At 38.1% G+C, this 21122-nt stretch overlaps 1 protein-coding gene across 1 annotated transcript in view; it reads left to right on the forward strand.

The window, feature by feature from the left end:
* LOC132482956 (U2 small nuclear ribonucleoprotein auxiliary factor 35 kDa subunit-related protein 2-like) overlaps positions 1–21122 on the forward strand; it is a 46264-nt gene that overhangs the window by 3794 nt on the left and 21348 nt on the right. Inside the window, exons 3-6 of the mRNA XM_060088233.1 lie at positions 3657–3735; positions 7799–7907; positions 11926–11964; positions 12570–12688. Of these exons, the coding sequence (XP_059944216.1) occupies positions 3657–3735; positions 7799–7907; positions 11926–11964; positions 12570–12688 (346 nt within the window). The remainder of the gene's footprint in view (positions 1–3656; positions 3736–7798; positions 7908–11925; positions 11965–12569; positions 12689–21122) is intronic.

Below are 21122 nucleotides of genomic sequence, written 5' to 3' on the forward strand. Positions count from 1 at the left end.
TTTAAAAAGCTGAAGTCAGTTATCTAATGGAATCTTAAAAAAGGCCTAGCCTTCTGGATTTGTCTGATTGTATTCTCATGTTGCTCTCTTTATTGCAAAATACTAGAAAGAGGATTTTGTGTATTCTTACTACACACATTAAGGGACCTATAAATCAGGTTGTTCTTGGCCACGTAAGTGTGCTTAAAGTTGCTATGATCTGAATGTTTGTGTCCCCCAACCCCCATCCCAAAATTCATATGTTGAAATCCTAATGCCCATTATGATGTTATTAGGGGTGGGAGCTTTGGGATGTGATTAGGTCATGAGAATGGGCCCTCATGATTAAGAGTATTGCCTTTATGAAAGACATCTAGGAGAGTTCCCATTGCCCCTTTTACCATAATAAGATACAGCCTGGATGAGGGCCTGACTATGCTGAAACCTTTGAACTTGGACATAGTATACAGAATTGTGAGAAGTATGTCTGTTTATAAGCCACTGAGACTGTGGTATTTTATTTAGCAGCCCGAACGGATTAAGACAGAAAATCCAAGACATATGGTTGCTGCTGTAACAGATAACCTTCAATTGTGAAAGCAGCTTTGGAACTGAGTAATGGGCAGAGGCTGGAAGAGTTCAGAGGCGCTTGCTAGAAAAATACCTTTGTTGCCATGAAATGACAGTTAAAAATACTTCTCCCAAAGGCTCAGAAGGAAAGGTGAATGATAAGAGTGTCAACAAGAATGAAAAAAGCAGAAAGCTGCAAAGAAGAAAGTTTATTTGGGGTCTTAAGAATTGAAATTCAGAGGCACCAATTCAAGCAGCAACTCAGACGTGTTAACAGGGAAATAGAAAATACCAGGATTTTATAAAGGCAACAAAGACATTCCAGAGAAGTTATATAAGTTATTTTTACAGAACTGTGGTTGATGCTGGCTGGCATTCAGTTACTTTTGGCAGCAGATTAGTTGCTAAACTGTGGTGTCTAGGGAGTAAGGAAAACTAGTTCTAGGTGGTCTTGGGATAGCTGGTCAAAAGTTTATATTGCATCCAGGTGTGGGTGTGTGGAAGTTCCACTTCCTAAGTGGCCTGGCTTCATTTTAGGTCCCTTACTCGTAAGTGAGTCCATTTTGTTATTCATAGTTCACAAGAGAAGGCCTTAATTTTCTCAGAGAATGCCTAAGTGATAGTGAATGGTATATTAGTGGAAATATGGACAGTATTTGTATGAGATCTCAGATGGAAATTAGGGATATGTTCTTTGACAGTAGATGAAGAGCAGTCCTTGTTACAAAATGTCAGAAAGCTAAATTGTGTTAAGGTCCTAGTATTTTGTTGTAGGTAGAACTTCTGAGCCATGAATTTGAATGTTTGGCAGAAGGTCTAATTTTTCTTGAATGGTTATACAGTAGTCAATGAAAATTCAATTAACAACCAAGCTAAGAAAGAAAAATAGAGACTTTCATTCAAACCAACTGAGGATATAACTCAGGAAACAGACTTTCAGAAAGCTCTTTGGACTGTTCCACCTGTTAGAAGTCAAAGGTACAGTCGTATACATTTTCAAGACAAAGGATTGTATGTCAAAATGACCTACTGACATTTTACATAAAGTTCACCAGGGATAATCTGGGTATGCACATACAAAGCAAGCATCAGGTCACCATGACCTCCTACAAAGCTGGTAAAGAATGCTATTTAAGAACTTGCTAGTTCAGAGAAAAGGGGAAAAATGATCTTTATGGTCAAGTAGGTATTCCCACCTTTGTTTAATGTGTAACGCAGATGCACACTTGCATATCAAGAAGGGAGGGAGGGAAAGATGGAGGGAAGAGGCCCAAATTGACAGAGAACTTTATGCTTAAATTTTGTTGTCCTGCTTTAAAATATAAATTTTATTTCATCATAGTAAAATGTAAAAAAAGAGAAATGATTTGATGGTGGAATTGTTATTCAAAAAGAAATCAAAACTAAAAGTTGTGAAATTCTCAGCCTATCCAAATTGAAAGAAATAAAATGTGTTTGGGAGGGAACCTGATAGTTCTGCTGATTTTGATAAGAAAACTGGTGTGAATCACCATCTCAACAATAGCTTGGAGCTATTAATGAAGGCAGTGAGGGAGATTGGTCAGTCATCTAAATAGAAAACAGGACCTACTGTCCAAGACAATGGAGAGAACACAAAGGATGAGACCTAGTCTTTTAAGGAGATTATTATGTATCATGCATCTGAACAGAATCTAAGAGCTATGCATCAAAAAATGGGAGATTAGTCTAGACTGATGCCAGGAACTGTTGTCCAAAACAGTGGAAGAATAGCCCTGAAGGCATTTTGTAGATTATGGGGCTGCGTTTCCTTCACAAACCCAATATATAAGGGCCTGAAGGATTTAACTGTATCAAAGGAGGGGCTTCAGTAAAGAGATCCTGCTAAGGCAATGCCACACAGACATATGGGGGTGGGCACCCCTAAACCCCAGACAGAAAAAATGCACAACCTAAAAGTTGAGTTATGTTTTATTTGGGCACTTTAAATGCACAACCTAAAAGTTGGGTTATGTTTTATTTGGGCACTTTACTGAGGACTCTAGCCCCAGAGACAACCTCTCAGGTAGCTCTGAGGAACTGTTCCAAAGAGATAAGGGAGGAACCAGGATATATAGGAGTTTTCTCCAGAAGGAAGAAAAAAAAAACATGTAGTCAATCATCAAAATATTGTTTATAATTACTAAAGGCAGATGTCTGAAGTTAATGATTTTAGTGCTTTTCTGTGTTTGGGAATATGCTGACCTAATCCTTGTAGTGCCAGATGGCAAGTGACATTCTTCAGTTCTCAACTGTAATATTGTTGATTTTTTTCATTGTATGAACTTTGCACAAGTGACAGTTTTTAGTTGGCGGGGCTCATTGAAATTATCCCTTAGATACGGGTCTTAACTATCTAGGGCCAGTATTGTTTTCTCCATCCTGAATCCCCTCAGGATACACCATTGGGACAGCTGCAGTGGCTGATGGTGAGCAACATTTGTTGTTTACTGGAATGACAGGCAACATTCTTTGTCTGCAGATACCTACATGAGGCTCTGCACTTTTTAGTTGCTATGTGAGAAGGACATGAATTGGGGTATGCTGTGGGGAGGTACAGATGAAATGCTATGGTCTGAATGTTTACGTCCCTCTCTAAATTCATATACAAGACAAAGGTGTTGCCTACTAGATTGATCCAGTGTAAAACTACATTTTTCCTCTTTATAATTAAGTACTCTTCCCTGGGATGGTGTATTGAAAATGTATAAATATCCTGTGCTAATTACTTCTTCCAGTGGTTTTAGCAACTTTACCTTAATTAGTTTTTACCATGAGTGTTTCAAAAATGATTCTCTATATTTTAGTTGCCTTTCTTTGGTAAATGTGTTCCCCCAACACCTTTTTAAGTATTATGAACTGTGGATTTTTTTTTTAAATGTAATGTTTTATCTACTACTTATATTAATTTTCTGTTGCTTAGGTTGTCCAGAGTTTTGCTATTTGGAGCCTTTATTATTAGCAGGTTTAAAAAGACAGGTTTATACCATTATTGTAAACATTAACAATTTCAAATGTTTAAATATTTTCCTGAATCACTGACCAAAGTTTTATAGTACTCAGTTTAATAAAGATTTAAATTCCCTCAGGACTATCACAAAAGGAAGAGGAGGATGCTGCTATTATTGAAAAACAGTTAAAAGAAGAGAAGCTGTTGCAGATAGAGAGGTCAGCACTGATTAAAAAGCTTAAAGTGTACTCAGTTATTTTATTTGAAATTATAAGGCTTTATTGATATAGATCTTCTTTATAAAAACTTGTAGCAGTGTTGATAGGGGGACTATGCATTCATGGGGCAAAGGGTGTGTGGGAACTCTGCATTTTTCTCTTAATGTTGCTATAAACCGAAGACTGTTGCACGAAGAAAGTCCATTTTTTTTAAGGAAAAAAAAGTCTAACAAAAGAAGGATACTCTATTTAGGACCAAGCAATAACTTGATCATACAACCTAATTTAAAGTTAGTGGGGGTCTAGTATTCATATAAGGGAAGATATGCCTCACTCTAATCTCAAAAACTCTTAAATGTAAGGTCAAGCCAAGAGACATCGTATTTATAGGTGAGGACTTGCGTTTGTTTCAGTTGTCAGTGTGACATATGGTGTGAGGTATGACCCAAAGTGCTAAGGGTGATTCTTTGCAATTATGTATGTATTTGTTTTAACCTTTTTTGATACACTTTCCTCATCTGTTAAACGAAGGAACCATTGTATAATTTGTACCTGTAAAAGTTTTTCCTGTGTTTTTTTTCTTATTTGAATTACTAACGTAGACTGTATTTCATTTACTTATTTTCTCCCAATGTGGCTTTCTTTTTTAATTATGCCTGAATAACAACCATGCCTTTCTGTTTAAAGTGTATGGTAACTTTAAAGAATATATTTGGTATCTTTAAAACTTGTATAAAATATTTTTTAACCGAAGTATTTTTCACTGCTTTTGGTGATTGGTAAGTGGGTATGCAAAAGAACAACTAATTCAAACAATTAAAAAGATAAAAAGTGAAAGACCTTCAGTAAATGCGTCATACCCAAAGGTAGCCATTGTTACAAACAGTTGAGTGCAAATGTGTAAAAATGTATTTGTATAATGGGCTGATAGTTATACATCTTTCTATAAATTGGTTTTGTTGCTTGTTATAGAATACATATTTTTCAGTATCATATGATAGAATACATATCTTTCAGTAATCAGCAGAAGTCTAATTCAACCATTTAATAGTAACATAGTATTATTGTATAGATCTAGCATAATTTATTCTTTATATTGTTCTCTGTTGATGGACATTGAGATAATAGTAGCTTTTATTGTTATATAATAAGTTCGTTAGTATCTATGCTTATATAACTTACAAAATTGTCCTATTATTTCCTTAGGAAAATGCCTAGAAATAATATTGCTGGAATCAAATAATAGGTATACATAACTAGAGAGAAAGGGCATCTGGGTCTGCAGTTTTTCCAGCAGTGAACAAAAGTGCCCATTTTCCCCATATATTCATTCACACTAAGAAGATAAATATAAATAAATATATATTTTTCATTAACATGTATGTTTTTTATAATTACTAATTAAGGATATTAATCCTCTGTTATATGCATGACATATTTTTCTCATTTATTATTGGTCTCAGTTTGGCTCACAACATTACTTAACAATTTGATTTTCATGTCAGTTTCATAATTTGAAATCCAGTATCTGGTCTCGGTGTCTAACTTTAAAAGACCTCTCCTATCCCAAGGTAGTGAAAATATTTTGCTATTTTTTTCCTCCAGTATTTTTTAGGGTTTTTTTTTTTTTTTTCTTTTTTTTAATGAGTACTGATTAAAAGCGTCGAAATGACTTGAGCCAGACTTGAACTCCAGTTCTGGCCCTAATTCCTACTAGCTGTACAACTGTGCTCCACATTTCTTAGTTAATCTAAGATTAAATATCCTTATCCTTAATATTGAGGTGAAATCAGTTATACCACCTATCTCATAGAATTGTGGAGATTACATGAGATGAAATATATATGTATAGTGCTTACACAGTGTCAGCATTAGGAGGTGCTTTAATAACTCTGGTTGTTTTGTTATTATAGACTTCTGTTATAATACAGATGCTACATATTGTATAAAATAGCAAACTGATGTTTCTTTCCTCATTTATATGTAAGAAATCCTTCTTTTACATCACTATACATGTATTTTTGTTTCTCTGCTCTTCATTTAATTTTCTACAAGTTGCATGCTAACTTTATTTGTTGGAAAACAGCAAAATAAGTTTACATGAAAATAATGTGTGACTTTATGCACTATTTTATTTATTCATTTCTTATTACAGTTGATATCTTATGCACTATTTTAACATAATATATAGTATATTGAAGTTACTAAATCTAAAGATTTTAATTTTTAAAATTATTTTTGTGGTCTTAAATTTGTATACAACTAGTAACTTCCTCAAAAGATTCTTTAAGCCAGAATTTTGCACACTGAAACATCTATATTTGCCCTATAATATGAATAGGGCAAATGAATATTGACATAGGCAATAAGCCAGGTTTCACCGTAGCTCAAGGGTGTGTTCCTGGAATCTTCAGTTGGAAATCAAATACATTTTCCTATAGAATATTTGAAATTATGGTCAGATCCCTCAGCTAGATATAAAATCCTATTAACTGCTGATATTACTGAAGTGTAACATAAAACACTTCCTCATATTTTATCTCTTTTACAAGTTCAGTGGAGAAATACAGTCTTTGTTCTAAATATCTAATTGGTAAATCCACTTTGAAATAAAACCCATCTTTAATTTAGAAACTTACGATATTGAATGTCTGAGACACTTGCTATTTTACAGTAACATCTCTTTTATAATTGATCATTGTCTAAAATAGATAGCTACTAATTGGTTTATATAACTTATCATCTTTTCATAAAACCTGTAACATTTTTTAATAGATCTCTATTGGAGTATAATAGCTTCACAATACTGTGTTCGTTTCTTTTGTACACCAAAGCGCATCAGCCATATGCGTACATATATCCCCACATCACCTCCCTCTTGAGCCTCCCTCACATCCTCCCTATCCCACCCCTCTAGGTCATCGCAAAGCACCAGTCCCATCTCCCTGTGCTACGCTGCTGCTTCCCACTAGCTAGCTATTTTACTTTGGTAGTGTATATACGTCCTTTCCATTCTCTCACTTGGTCACAGCTTACCCTTCCCACTCTGAGTCCTCAAGTCCATTCTCTATGCCTACATCTTTATTCCTGCCCTGCAACACAGACGACATGATACTATACATAGAAAATCCTAAAGACGCCACCAGAAAACTACTACAGCTAATCAATGAATTTGGTAAGTTTGCAGGATGCAAAATTAATGTACAGAAATCTCTGGCATTCCTATACACTGACAACCAAAAATCAGGAAGAGAAATTAATGGAAACACTCCCATTCACCATTGCAACAAAAATAATAAAATACCTATGAATAAACCTACATGAGGAGGCAAAAGACTTGTACTCAGAAAACTATAAGACACTGATGAAAGAAATCAAAGATGACACAAACAGATGGAGAAATATACCATGCTCTGGATGGGAGAATAAATATTGTGAAAAGGACTATACTACCTAAAGCATCTACAGATTCAAAACCTGTAGCATTCTTTATGTTTAAAAGATATTTTCCATGTTTTAGCTGTTAAGGAGCCTGGGGACAAACCACAAGAGTCCCTTAACTGTTTGGAGTAGTAGCCCGTTAAGTTTATGGCAGATGTCAGGTTTTCATAGTTCTGCAATCCTGCCGTTGCCACTTTTAAAATGCATAGAATGGAAGGATTATACTTTCTAAATGTGGAAACCTGGATGTTGCTTTGAAACTTATTATTTGCTCTGTTGGCACCTGCACATCTGTGTGATCAGACTAGGACAAACTTTAATGTTACTACTGTTTTTTTTTAATATGAGAAAAGTGACAGAACAAATGTCACACAAGAATGTGGAAGTAGTGACTTTAAGCTGTTACCTTCTAAGAAGATGCTGATTGTAGTGCTCTTCCAAGTTCAAGTGTTCTATTATGTCCTCTAATTCTCTTGCACCTCTTAAAGGCTTTATGTAAAAAAACTTTCATGACATTTTAATCATCCCAAAAATGTGTTATTTGCTATTATATATAGTGTATGTGTGTGTGTTTGTAGAATAATGCCAATTCTTTTATTTGATTACATAATTATATCAATAGGCAAAACTTACATGAGGAGTGGTTGTTGAGGGAGCAGAAAGCACAAGAGGATTTCAGAATAAAGAGGCAAAAGGAAGAGGCAGCTAGAAAACAGCAGGAAGAACAAGAGGTATGCTTTTAGTCAAATTAATCAACTACCTAACTAGTTAACTAAAATAACTTCTAATTAAAATAGAGAATGACTTTCTCACATTAAGAATTACATGCCTTGAACAACAGCAGCAAAAATACTTTGAGGGCTTCCTTGGTGGCGCAGTGGTTGAGAGTCCGCCTGCTGATGCAGGGAACACGGGTTCGTGCGCCGGTCCGGGAGGATCCCACATGCCGCGGAGCAGCTGGGCCCGTGAGCCATGGCTGCTGAGCCTGCGTGTCTGGAGCCTGTGCTCTGCAACGGGAGAGGCCGCAACGGTGAGAGGCCTGCGTACCGCAAAAAATATTTATATATTTGAAAGTGATAGTCTGTGTAACCAATATATTTAATTTTTTTAATTAATTTATCCCATATGTTGAATATTTTAAAAATTAAGTCTGGGGGAAAAATACGTTTCTTTTCTCTTTGAAGAGAAAGTTGAGGGAAGAACATCAGAGAAGAGCGAGAGAAGAGGAGGAGCAGAAACTACAGGAGAAAAGAGAAAAAGAGGTGATTCTTATCATAGGAGGATAAATACACTGTATAAAGTGTGCAGATTGGGCTTCCATGGTGGCGCAGTGGTTGAGAGTCCGCCTGCCGATGCAGGGGACACGGGTTCGTGCCCCGATCCCGGAGGATCCCACGTGCCGCGGAGCGGCTGGGCCCGCGAGCCATGGCCGCGGAGCCTGTGTGTCCGGAGCCTGTGCTCCGCAGCGGGAGAGGCCGCAGCAGTGAGAGGCCCGCGTACAGCAAAAAAAAAAAAAAAAAAAAAAAAAAAGTGTGCAGATAGAGTATATGATGGATTTGAAGCTATGCGCATGTGAGGGCTTGTAGTTTTTCGGTTTGTTGTTTAAAAGTCGTATTTTTTTAGTAGAGACACACATATTCTTTGTGTCCATGCAGTAGCAATTAAGAAAATCTTAATTTAACTGTTTCTTCAGTTTTACCCAGTGTAGTGCAAAAGCAGCCATGGCAGTATGGAAACAAATAGGTGTGGCTGTGTTCTAATAAAGCTTTATATAGAAGCAGACAGCTGGCCCCTGCTTTACACTTTGTACCACTCTAGCAAATGATGTGACTCTCAGATTCAACTGTGTGAGTTGACTTGTTTAGGAAAAAACATTTTGTATACTTGACATGTTTATTTCGTTCCTTAAAGGCTTAAGAGCTTGTGTCCTGCCACCAAAACTTTTTTTTTTTTTTTTTTTTTTTTGCGGTATGTGGGCCTCTCACTGCTGTGGCCTCCCCCGTTGCGGAGCACAGGCTCCGGACGCGCAGGCTCAGCGGCCATGGCTCACGGGCCCAGCCGCTCCGCGGCATATGGGATCCTCCCAGACCGGGGCACGAACCCGTATCCCCTGCATCGGCAGGCGGACTCTCAACCACTTGCGCCACCAGGGAGGCCCCACCAAAACTATTTGATTTTGAGAAAACAAGGATCGAATATTTAAGATTTAGGAGATTTTTGCTGTCGTTCTCATTAAATCTTGACTTGCTTTCAAACCTGTAGCTAATAGACAGTTTGCTAATTTAAAAAAGTAATCTATAAGGTGTATGTACATATCTTTCATGTCTTTCAGGATTCTTTCTAAACATTGATTTGATGTATTTTGCTACTTTCTTTAATAGGGTGATTATTTCAAAAATTCACAACCCATCTTTACTTGAAATGATTCATCAGCATTTTTCTTTGCTGTATTCTAAGTTTGCATAACATAAAATTGAGTAGTTAATCATCTCATAATGGGGAAAAATGGATTTGGTTGTGTCTTGGTCATAATGGGGTAGAAGTAGTCTCCACAACTTTGTTTTTTGTATTTCAGGCCATTAGTTAATTCCAGTGCAAATTTTAGGCACCTTAATTTGAGCACTACTTTCTAGATGAGGTGAGATGTATCAGGGGACAAGAAATTTGGAACTTTTAAATTTTTTTATAGAGAGGACTCAATTGCCATTTTAACTATGGAATTTTTTTCATTTGAGGTTTCCAGGGTTCAGATAGAAGCTATGGCTTCTTTTAAATGCTCTAATTTTTTTAAGGAAGTCTAGAAGGCATTAAAGAGAAGCATAAAGTACAGTCATCCCTGGGTATCTCTGGTGATTGATTGGTTCTAGGGACCCTGATGGCAGCAGTCCCCAACCTCTTTGGCACAAGGGACCAGTTTTGTAGAAGACAGTTTTCCATGGACAGGGTGGGGATGGTTCAGGTGGTAATGCAAGCCATGGGGAGCGGTAGATGAAGCTTCACTCACTTGCCTGCTGCTCACCTGCTGTGCAGCCCAGGGATTGGAGACCCCTACCTGAGGGTACTGAAATCTGTGGGTGCTCAAGTGAAATGGCATAGTATTTGCATATAACCTATGCACATCATTCTATATACTTTAAATAATTTTTAGATTTTTATAATGCCCAATACAGTGTAAAAGGTACAAAAATAGTTGCTAGCACATTGCAAATTCAGACTTTGCTTTTTGGAACTTTGTGGGGTGTCTTCCCAAATATTTTTGTACTATCATTGGTTGAAGTCATGGCTGTGGAACCCACACATACAGAGGACTGACTGTAGATTCTAAGTGGATTTAAGAAATATATGTGATTCTGCTATGTGCTAGACAGTTGTCTAGTTAATGGGATAAGACAGTGAAAAAGATACAGTCCCTGCTCTTAGTGTTACTTTGCTAAATGGGGAAGCCATATGATAAGTTGCCCAAAAAAGATAATTTCCAGTGGTGTTAAGTGCTACAAAGAAATAAAGCAAGGTGATGTGATAGAGTGATGGGCATAGATGAGTATTTCCTTAGATAAATGATCATGGAATATTTCTCTGAGAAGCCGATGTTTTATGCTGTTACCTGAGTACAAAGATCTCAGGGGCTCTATGCAGAGGGAAGGGCCCAGAGCATAGAACTGAAAGGAGGTGAGGGTGTTTGAATCCCAGAGACCAAAGGAGAGAGTGGCAGGGGCAGGGAGGAGATCAGGAGGGTAGGCAGGGTCAGATCATTTAAGACCTCCTGGATTGGAAGGAGGAGTTTGGACTTAATGTTAAGTGTAATGGAAAGCCATTGTCTTTACCTATAACAAATCATTCATCACTTTTGTATAAAGAATAGGGAGTAGGGAACAGTGACCAAAGAGGCAAGAGTCAAGATACGCTGCTGTTTCAAATAGGATATGATATGTTGGTAATTTGTATGAGGATAGTGCTTTACAAAGATAAGTACACAGATCTGGGGTATGTTAATGCAGAGTCAACAAGATTGCTCATGCTAAATTGAGGGTAGAGGTGTGAAAGGGAATGGGAGAATCCAAGTCATACTCTCAGGTGTTTACTTTGAATAAGAGGGGAAGTAAATGAAAGCACCATTTACTGAGATGTGACACTTAAGAGGGTCGACAAGGAGGAAACAAAAGTTCTGTTTTGAGCATGGAGGACTTTTACATGCATCTAGATTTATCAAGTCTTTTATGTAATTCTTTAAGGGGCTAGAGAAGAGAAGTCTGACATGATTAAAATGTTTAAATGCCAGTTACATAGAAATTTACTGAAATTTTGGAGAACTTACTTTGCCTTATCAAAAAGTTTGGAATAGCTCATAAATCCTAAATACTACTGTCCATGTCACATTTTTAGCTTTTTTTAAATGTTAATGATGTTGTGGCTAGCATTGTGTTTTATAATACTCACTGATACCTCATCTTAAAAACTTGTATGTGGTATATATGCTTAAACATAGTAACTGTTGTTTCTGAAACTTACAGGAATATTCTTAAATATTTTATAATGTGTTTTATTACATTTTATATTTGAATTAAAATTCTCACCTATATTCTTTTGAAAGCTTTTCAGAAGATCTGTGCTGTAGAAAGCAAATAAAAACATGAAACCTTGCATGTATATAGGCTTTTTAAAATTTTAAGTTGAGATTCTTAACCACAAAAACTAGCTATGAGTTACCTGACTTTCAGATTTTTATTAATCCCATGTTTGCATTTGTAGGAATCTATACAGAAGATGCTGGAACAGGCTGAAAATGAGGTATTTTTTTAAACTTTCATTAAAATTTTGATACCAGTGAACATTTCTTTAAAAAGAATACTTCTGGTAATGTTAATTTTGTGGTAAACTACTTAGATCCTGTCTGAATGTGGGAATCCCTCCATAGGTGTGTGATTTGTTCAGCAGCAGCAACAGAAGTGAACTGCTAAACAAAAACAAAAATCACCCTGGTGGACTGAAATTGTTTATAGTCCTTAAAGTGTATGTAAACAGCATCACACACTCTTATGCCCAGATGGATGGTTTAACTTGATTCAGAGTAACTTAGATTGCTCTCGGGGTGGTTCCCTAACAAGTCCTTCAACCCTTTTCGGAATGGATGGACAGAAGTGAAACCTTGGTGACTGCTCCTGGTAGCCATAGTGATGCCTGATGATGGGCAGTGACTGGGAGCCAGGAGAGACATATAGCCCCTGTCTCACGACAATTGTTTGTAGAGTCTAGATTGTGTGATACAACTTAAATGTGTATATTCTTACATGAATCTGTTTTTATTTTTGACCAAAATATTTCGAATATACTTTAAATCTTTAATTCTCATGGATTTTTAAAACTACCAGTAAAGTTATGGTTATTTTCAACAGTTGGAAAGTGGTGCCACATGGCAAAATCCAGAACCACCCACAGACTTAAGAATAATGGACAAAGATAGAGCTACTTGTCCATTCTACAGTAAAACGGGAGCCTGCAGATTTGGAGATAGGTAAATAATTTTGTTTTATCACGTCAGAATTAAGAGAGTTGAACCATTGGGTTTCTTGAGTTCTTTTTTTGGGAGAGGCACAGTCTTCAGTTTAAATTATTAATCACGTATCTGCTGGCTTTTTGCCACTTTTTCAGTCCTCCAGCTGACTGTACTCTGCTTCCCCCATACCTATTTCTAGGGTAGACTTAACCTAGTTCTCTGGTGGTGCTTCCTTTACTTTCCTCCCACACCTTATAAAGATCTTTTGCTTCTTGTTTTCTACCCTGTGCTTGCATTGGTCCATGTGGACAACATGATTGGGGAAATAATACATTTGTGCTGTTTCCAGGAAGCTTAGAACCCTGGCTTTGTTTTTCCAGTGGAAAACACTTGCACAAAACGAGCTTTTTAAAATTGCTTTTTTTAAATGGATATCTGTGCAGGACAGGATCCGAGTGAATAGAGGGAGTATTCACATTAACCATTCTCAGTATACTCAGGCTCAGGAACAGCCCTCTTGGTTCAAAAACTAGGTTTAGTAGCTGTCATTTTGGGAAAGTTAATTAAGATCTCTGTACCATATTTTCCTTATCTATAAAATAGGGATTAAAAATAGTATCACCCTTATAAGGGGATTGTGAGCCTGAAATGAGTGAATACATGGGAAGCACACAGAACAGTGCCAGGCATATGGCAAGCCCTAAGAGTTTGCTTGTGTTTTCATTATGATCATTGTTGCTGTTGTTCTCTGAACCATTTTTGTTCTGTATCTCTTTGGGATCAGTGTTTCTGAAACAAGACATTTATGTGGAAAACTAAGTGTTGATCTCTTCATTCATTTAACAAATATTTGAACATCTGTGTTCCAGGCACTTGTCATTTTTATAATTTGCCTCATTTATCAATAAACAATTCAAAGTAGGTACAATAATCTGGCCCTATTCACAGGGCATATGTTCCAAGCACCCCAGTGGATGGCTGAGCCACAGTTAGTACCAAACTCACTATATGCTATGTTTTTTCCTATAAGAATAACCAATAACCAAAACCAATAACAAAGATTAATTATTAAAATAGGCACAGAAAGAGATTAATAATAATAATAATAAATGAAACAATTAGAGCAGTATGCTGTAATAAAAGTTATAGGGGGCTTCCCTGGTGGCGCAGTGGTTGAGAGTCCGCTTGCTGATGCAGGGGACACGGGTTCGTGCCCCAGTCCGGGAAGATCCCACATGCCGCGGAGCGGCTGGGCCCGTGAGCCATGGCCGCTGAGCCTGCGCGTCCGGAGCCTGTGCTCCGCAACGGGAGAGGCCACAAACGTGAGAGGCCCACGTACCACCAAAAAAAAAAAAAAAAAAAAAAAAAAAAGTTATAGGAATGTGCTGTCTCTCTCAAAATATCTTGTACTACATTCACCCTTATGATGATGTGAGATCATGAAATGCCTACATGATAAGATGACATGAGATAATGACTTAGGCTTCTGTTAACCTTCTGATGATAGAAGGAAGGAAGATCATCTGTTTTGGTGATACTGTATCATTAAACCATGATGATATTGATGGTTGGATGCCAGGAGCAGGTGGTGTCATTGGATGGAGATCCTTGGCAGGATATAGAGTAGGACAGCACGATATTTCATCACACTGCTCAGAACAGTGCACAATTTAAAACTTACAAGTTGTTTATTTCCAGAATTTTCCATTTAATGTTTTAGGACGCTGGTTGACCAAGGGTAAATGAAAAGATGGGTAACAGGAGACAAACTGAGTAATTAGAGTAATCTCTGTCAGTAGTAAGTAATTCAGTAAATTTATTATGTATTCTACAGAGGAGAAGATCTAATCATAATTTTTATGTCCTATTAATCCCAAATCCATGAAACTATGTGGTTCTTTTATATTTTACTCATAAAATTATCTTTGCTGTGAGTTTTTCCTTCTTCAAAATACTGACCTGGGGGCTTCCCTGGTGGCACAGTGTTTGAGAGTCTGCCTGCCGATGCAGGGGACACAGGTTCGTGCCCCGGTCTGGGAAGATCCCACATGCCGCGGAGCGGCTGGGCCCGTGAGCCATGGCCGCTGAGCCTGCATGTCCGCAGCCTGTGCTCCGCAAGAGGAGAGACTGCAACGGTGACAGGCCCACGTACCACACACACACACAAAATATATATATATATATTTTTAAAGGTCAGGTCTTAAAGTCAGGTCTGATACCTTTTGCTCTCAAGAACCAAGTGGAATCCTGATACAGAAGCCTCCCACCTTGTTTATGCTTTGATCAGATTCTGACCTTAATGATTTTGTTATGTTAAAGCAGAGGCTGTCATGTAATTTGAAAAAAGATGGAATTAAAGCTATGGATTTTTTTTTTCTGATAGTTGGAAATAACATAAGTTGAAAAGAAAAAACACAGCAACTTCTAGTAAGGGACACTCTTGCCACAGTTCAAGACTAAATTTAATTTCTAAATTCAGAGCTATACTTTTTTTTTTTTTTTTTTTTGCAGTACGTGGACCTCTCACCGCTGTGGCCTCTCCTGTTGCGGAGCACAGGCTCCAGACGCGCAGGCTCAGCAGCCATGGCTCATGGGCCCAGCTGCTCCGCGGCATGTGGGATCTTCCTGGACCAGGACACGAACCTGTATCCCCTGCATGGGCAGGCGGACTCTCAACCACTGCGCCACCAGGGAAGCCCCAGAGCTACACTTTTGTTTACTGACTCTGAGCTTTTTTTAAAAATTTCTTTTAAAATTTTCTTTCCTCTTATCTTTTGCTACTGTTGTATATATCGTCCTGTCTTCGCACTAATTCTCAGTACAGTTTGCCCTCTATATCTGTACTTTCCACATTTGCAGATTCTGCAACTGCAGATAAAACCAGCGGTGGATTGAAGGTATTCCCTAGCCCCCACCCCCAAATCCAAAAAGTTCCAAAAAAGCAGAACTTGAATTTGCCACAAACTGACAGCTACTTATATAGCATTTACGTTGTATTAGGTATTATAAGTAATCCAGAGATGATTTAAAGTTTATGGGAGAATGTGCATAGGTTATGTGCAAATATTGTACCCTTTTATATAAGGGACTTGAGCATCCATGGATTTTGGTATCCAAGGAGTCCTGGAACCAATCCCCTAAGGAAACCAAGGAATGACTGTACAACTAATAAAAAGTGAAGTGGAAGTGCCTGTCAGACACAGCACAATATCGTTAGAAGCACAGGCCATGGAGTCAGTGTGGTTTGACTAACCCTGTGCTCCAGAACACATCACTTTACCTCTTTATGAATTTTCCTCATCTCAAAAGTGAATTATCACTTTATTCCTTCTTGAGATCTCTAAATCATACTGCTTTCAAAACTTGCAGCTCCTTAATGGAAATCTCGCTGTTCATGCATAACCACTATCTAAAATTTTCTTTTGCTTAAAATTCTGAGCTTTATGTTGTATTTTTTCTTTCAGATGTATTAAAATATAATTGACATACAGCACTTTATAAGTTTATGGTGTCCCACATAATGACTTGACCTGTACATACTGCAAAATGATTATCACAGCAAGTTTAGTTACATTCATCACCTCATATAATTAATAAAAAAATGTTTTTTCCCTTGTGATGAGGACTCTGAGGATGTTCTCTCTTAACTTTCAGATATATTACACAACAGTGTTATTACACAACAGTGTTAACTATAATCACTGTACCTCCCACTACTTATTTATCTTACAACTGGAAGTTTGTAACTTTTGACCACCTTCATCCAGTTTCCCCAACTCTGGTAACCATAAATCTGATCTCTTTTTCAATAAGTTCATTTTTGTTTTTGTATTTGTTTTTAAGATTCCACATGTAAGTGAGATCACACTGTATTTGTCTTTTTCTGTCTGACTTATTTCACTTAGCATAATGCCCTCAGTGTCTACCCATGTTGTCACAAATAGCAGGCTTTCTTTTTTATGGCTGAATAATATTCCACTGTGTGTGTGTGTGTGTGTGTGTGTGTGTGTGTGTGTGTGTATTTATCTCACTTTTTTTTAACCCACTCATCCATAACTGGATGTTTAGTTTGTTACCATGTCTTTGCTATTGTAAATACTGCTGTAGTGAACATTGGGATGCCTATATTTTTTTGAATACATATTCTCAATATCTTCAGATAAATACCCAGAAGTGGGTTTCCTACATCATATGGTAGATTTATTTTTAGTTTTTTAAGGAACCTCCACACTGTTCTACATAGTGGCTGCACCAATTTACATTCCCACCAGCAGTGCAAGAGGGTTCCCTTTTCTCCACACCCTCTCCAGCATTTACTGTTTGTAGACTTTTTGAAAATAATAATTGTCATTTTTTTCATTGTTTTCTAACTGTTTGGTAGACCCACTGTTGCTTGTTTCTTATCCTGCTCTCTTCTTTTATCTTCTTTTGCAATTTGATGTTGCGACTTCCCTGGCGATCCAGTGGTAAAGAATCTGCCTTCCAATGCAGGGGATGTGGGTTCAATCCCTGGTTGGGGAAGTAAGATCCCACATGGTTCAGGGCAACTAAGCCAATGTGCCTCAACTAGAGAGCCCAGGGGCTGCAAGCTACAGAGCCCGGGCGCCCTGGAGCCCACACACTGCACCTAGAGAGAAGCCCACGTGCCTCAACAAAGATCCTGCATGCCACAACAAAGACCTGACGCAGCCAAAAATAAAAATAAATAAAATATTTTTTTAATATATTAAAAAAAAAAAATGGCACAGCCCCACATTGGGCTCACGTTCCTGACCCATCAAATGCAAAAATGCTTAGGACTTGAGTCTGAGGGAGGGAAGAAGACAAATAAAATATTTTTTTAAAAAACTGATTTGATGTCATCTGTATCAGTGTACTTTGACTTTTTTATCATATTCCTTTGTGTAACTACTACAGGTTTTTTACTTGTTACCTTGAGCCTTACATTCCTAAATTTTACACTTTTACATTTCCTCCCCTCACACTTTAGGTTATTGATGTTATATTGCAGTTTACGTGTTTTTTATATAGTGTATCCAGTGGCAAATTATTATAATTATGGTTATCTTTAATTTTTTTTATGTAGTCAAATGTATTGATGTTTTATTGATTTGGGCTCTTGTTAGACTCTTCCCTATATAGGAGGAGTGTATATCAATATATGTTTTCCTTAGTCCTTATCTTTGTGTGATTTCCTTTCTCTCTCTTTTTTTTTTTTTCTGGCCATACCACGGATCTTAGTTCCCTGACCAGGAATCGAACCTGTGCTCTCTGCAGTGGAAGCACATAGTCCTAACCACTGGACCATCAGGGAATTCCCCTGGTTATTTTTAATATGATTAAACTTTTAAACTAGAGTTGTAAGTGAATCATACAGCACTGGTTCTATATTAGAGATGGTAATGACTTTGAAAATTTAGCATTGCCAGTGAAACATTTTTATGATGTAATTCGTGTCCTTTTACTTCCATTTGAACTTTCTTTAGCATTTCTTGTAAGGCAGGTCTAGTGTTGATGAACTCCCTTAGATTTTCTTTGTTCAGGGAAGTGTTTATATTTGCTTCATTTTTGAAGGACAGCTTTGCTAGGTATGGTATTCTTGGTTGACTTTTTTTCTTTTCAGTATTATGAATATATCATTACATTCTCTCCTGACCTGAAAGGTTTCTGTTGAGAAATCCACCTATATTCTTATGCAGGGGGGTTAGGAGGATTTCTTCCCCTTGTATGTGACTTGTCACTTTACTCTTGCTTTCAATTATTATTATTTTTTTGTCTTTTACTTTAGACACTGTAATTTACAATGTCTTGGTTTAGCCATTTTGGGCCTTTCATGCCTCATGGATCTGTTATATCTCTTTCCAGCTTTGAGAAGTTTCTAGTCATTATTGCTTTAAATGTACTTTTCGTCTCTTTCTCTTTCTCCTTCCTTCTGGGATTCTCATAATGCAAATATTGTTTGTGTTGGTGGTATCCCATAAGTCCTGTAGGCTTTCTTCACTCTTTTTTATTTTTTCCTTTTGCTCCTCTGATTGTATAATTTCAAATGTCCTGTCTTCTAAATAATTGATTCTTAGGTGAAGTCTGCTTTTGAGGTTCTCTTCAGTTTAGTCACTGTTTCCTTTACCTCTAAGATTTTTATTTTTCCTGATTTTATTTTTGTTTATCTTTTCTTCGTTGAACTTTTTGTTTTCTTGATGCATTGTTTTCCTAATTTCCTTTAAGTTGTTTGCCTGTGTGTTCTTGTAGCTTACTAAACTTTCAGAGGATTGTTTTGAATTTGTTTACTAGTTTATAATTCTCCATTTCTTTCTGTTCACTTATTAGAGCTTTATTATGATGGTGCCATGTTACCCTGATTTTTCATGATCCTTGATTTCTTAACATTGATACATTTGAGGAAGCAGTCTTTTCACCAGAAGTCTCTTCTCCAAGCCTAACTTAGAGTCCTGGAAGCGTGAATTGATAAGAGTCCTTTGGCAGGTGGGGCTTCTTGTCGGTCTATTTTTGCACCAGGCTACTGCCTAAGCTCTGAGATGGTGGGGGAGGAGGCAGAGCTGGCTGATAACAGTTGGAGAGGATTGCTGGCTTGGTACCCTGTACAAGGAAGACGGGTTGCCTGAGTTCTCTGGTTCAGTTTCCTTGATCAGGCATCCCCAACCTCCAGGCTGTGGGCCGGTACCCATCTGTGGCCTGTTAGGAACCAGGCCACACAGCAGGAGGTGAGTGGCAGGTGAGCGAGCGAAGCTTCATCTGCCGCTCCCCATCACTTGCATTTCCACTTGAACCATTCCCCTCTGCCCCCTCCCACCCCACCCCCAGTCCGTGGAAAGTTTATCTTCCATGAAACAGGCCCCTGGTGCCAAAAAGGTTGGGGACTGCTGTCCTAGATGGTTAGTTCTGGGTACTACAGTCAGCAGTAGGTAGAGATAAGAGTTTTCTTTGCCCTCACAGGACAGGAAAATAAGTCCCAAGGTCAGTTAAGCATGTTGTTTGGGGACTCAAATCAATCAGGCAAGACTATGCACTGAATTCTTGGCCAGATAGGATCATTGGCTTTACTCTGCAGACAGGGAAAGCTATGGGCTGTGCTCTTTTCAAGTGTTACTGTAACATTGGCTGTACTGTGGGCTGTACAGTTTCCCATGTGTTCCAATTACGTTTCTTGGTAGGTGGACTGAAAGCTGTACTCATCAGTTGGTGGAGCTATGAGTTAGTTTTCTTGCCCACACTGGATCAAAGGCCAGCAAGGTTTCTGTTTGGGGATCAAATTTAGCAGAACTATGCACCAAGTTCCCTGGGCTCTCTACATGAGCTCTTTACAGGCATACTTCGTTTTACTTCAGTTCACAGATATCTGATGTTTTTGTACAAATTGAACATGTATAGCAACTCATGTTCAGCAAGTCTATTCACACCATTTTTTTTTTTTGCGGTACGCGGACTTCTCACTGTTGTGGCCTCTCCCGCTGCGGAGCACAGGCTCCGGACGCGCAGGCTCAGCGGCCATGGCTCACAGGCCCAGCCGCTCCGCGGCATGTGGGATCTTCCCAGACCAGGGCACGAACCCATGTCCCCTGCATTGGCAGGCGGACTCTCAACCACTGCGCCACCAGGGAAGCCCAAAATCTAAACTTTACTATGAATGTTGGCAGGTTTTTCTACGGTTATATAAATATATATGTATATGCATTTGTGTCTGTATATATTCATACATATGTATTTGTGTATATATGTTTGTGTCTGGAATTCAAAGATACACCCATTCTCAAGATGGTTCATTTATGTGAGCAAGAGGGAAGAATAGAGTGAAATGGCTTCAACATTTCAAGAAAGTAAAACTTTAACATTCTACTTATTTTTTTACAATCTTAGTCAAAAATGCAAATTAAATTAAAGTGGCCTGTATATGACTGATTTATATTTCTTGTGGTTTTATGCATATGGAAACATTTTATATGTATTGAAGAATGAATCTGATCAACAGAGATCACATAATTGGGGCCTGCAGTGCTGCTGCATGATGAAGTATGCCTTTAATAAAAGTGAGAGTGGGCTTCCCTGGTGGCGCAGTGGTTGAGAGTCCGCCTGCCGATGCAGGGGATACGGGTTCGTGCCCCGGTCTGGGAAGATCCCACGTGCCGCGGAGCGGCTGGGCCCGTGAGCCATGGCCGCTGGGCCTGTGCGTCCGGAGCCTGTGCTCCGCAATGGGGGAGGCCACAACAGTGAGAGGCCCGCGTACAGCAAAAAAAAAAAAAAAAAAAAAAAAAAAAAAAGTGAGAGTAAGGTATCTCAGTTTTGAAATCTTTTGTGGTAACTACATAGGGTAATACTAGCCTAGACAAAGTGTATTTGATAACTGAATTGTTTTTTCCTTAAGTTTTTTTTTTTTTTTTTTTTTTGCTGTACGCGGGCCTCTCACTGCTGTGGCCTCTCCCGTTGCGGAGCACAG

The sequence above is a fragment of the Mesoplodon densirostris genome (assembly GCF_025265405.1).
Source record: "Mesoplodon densirostris isolate mMesDen1 chromosome Y unlocalized genomic scaffold, mMesDen1 primary haplotype SUPER_Y_unloc_1, whole genome shotgun sequence".
Classification (NCBI taxonomy): Eukaryota; Metazoa; Chordata; class Mammalia; order Artiodactyla; family Ziphiidae; genus Mesoplodon; species Mesoplodon densirostris.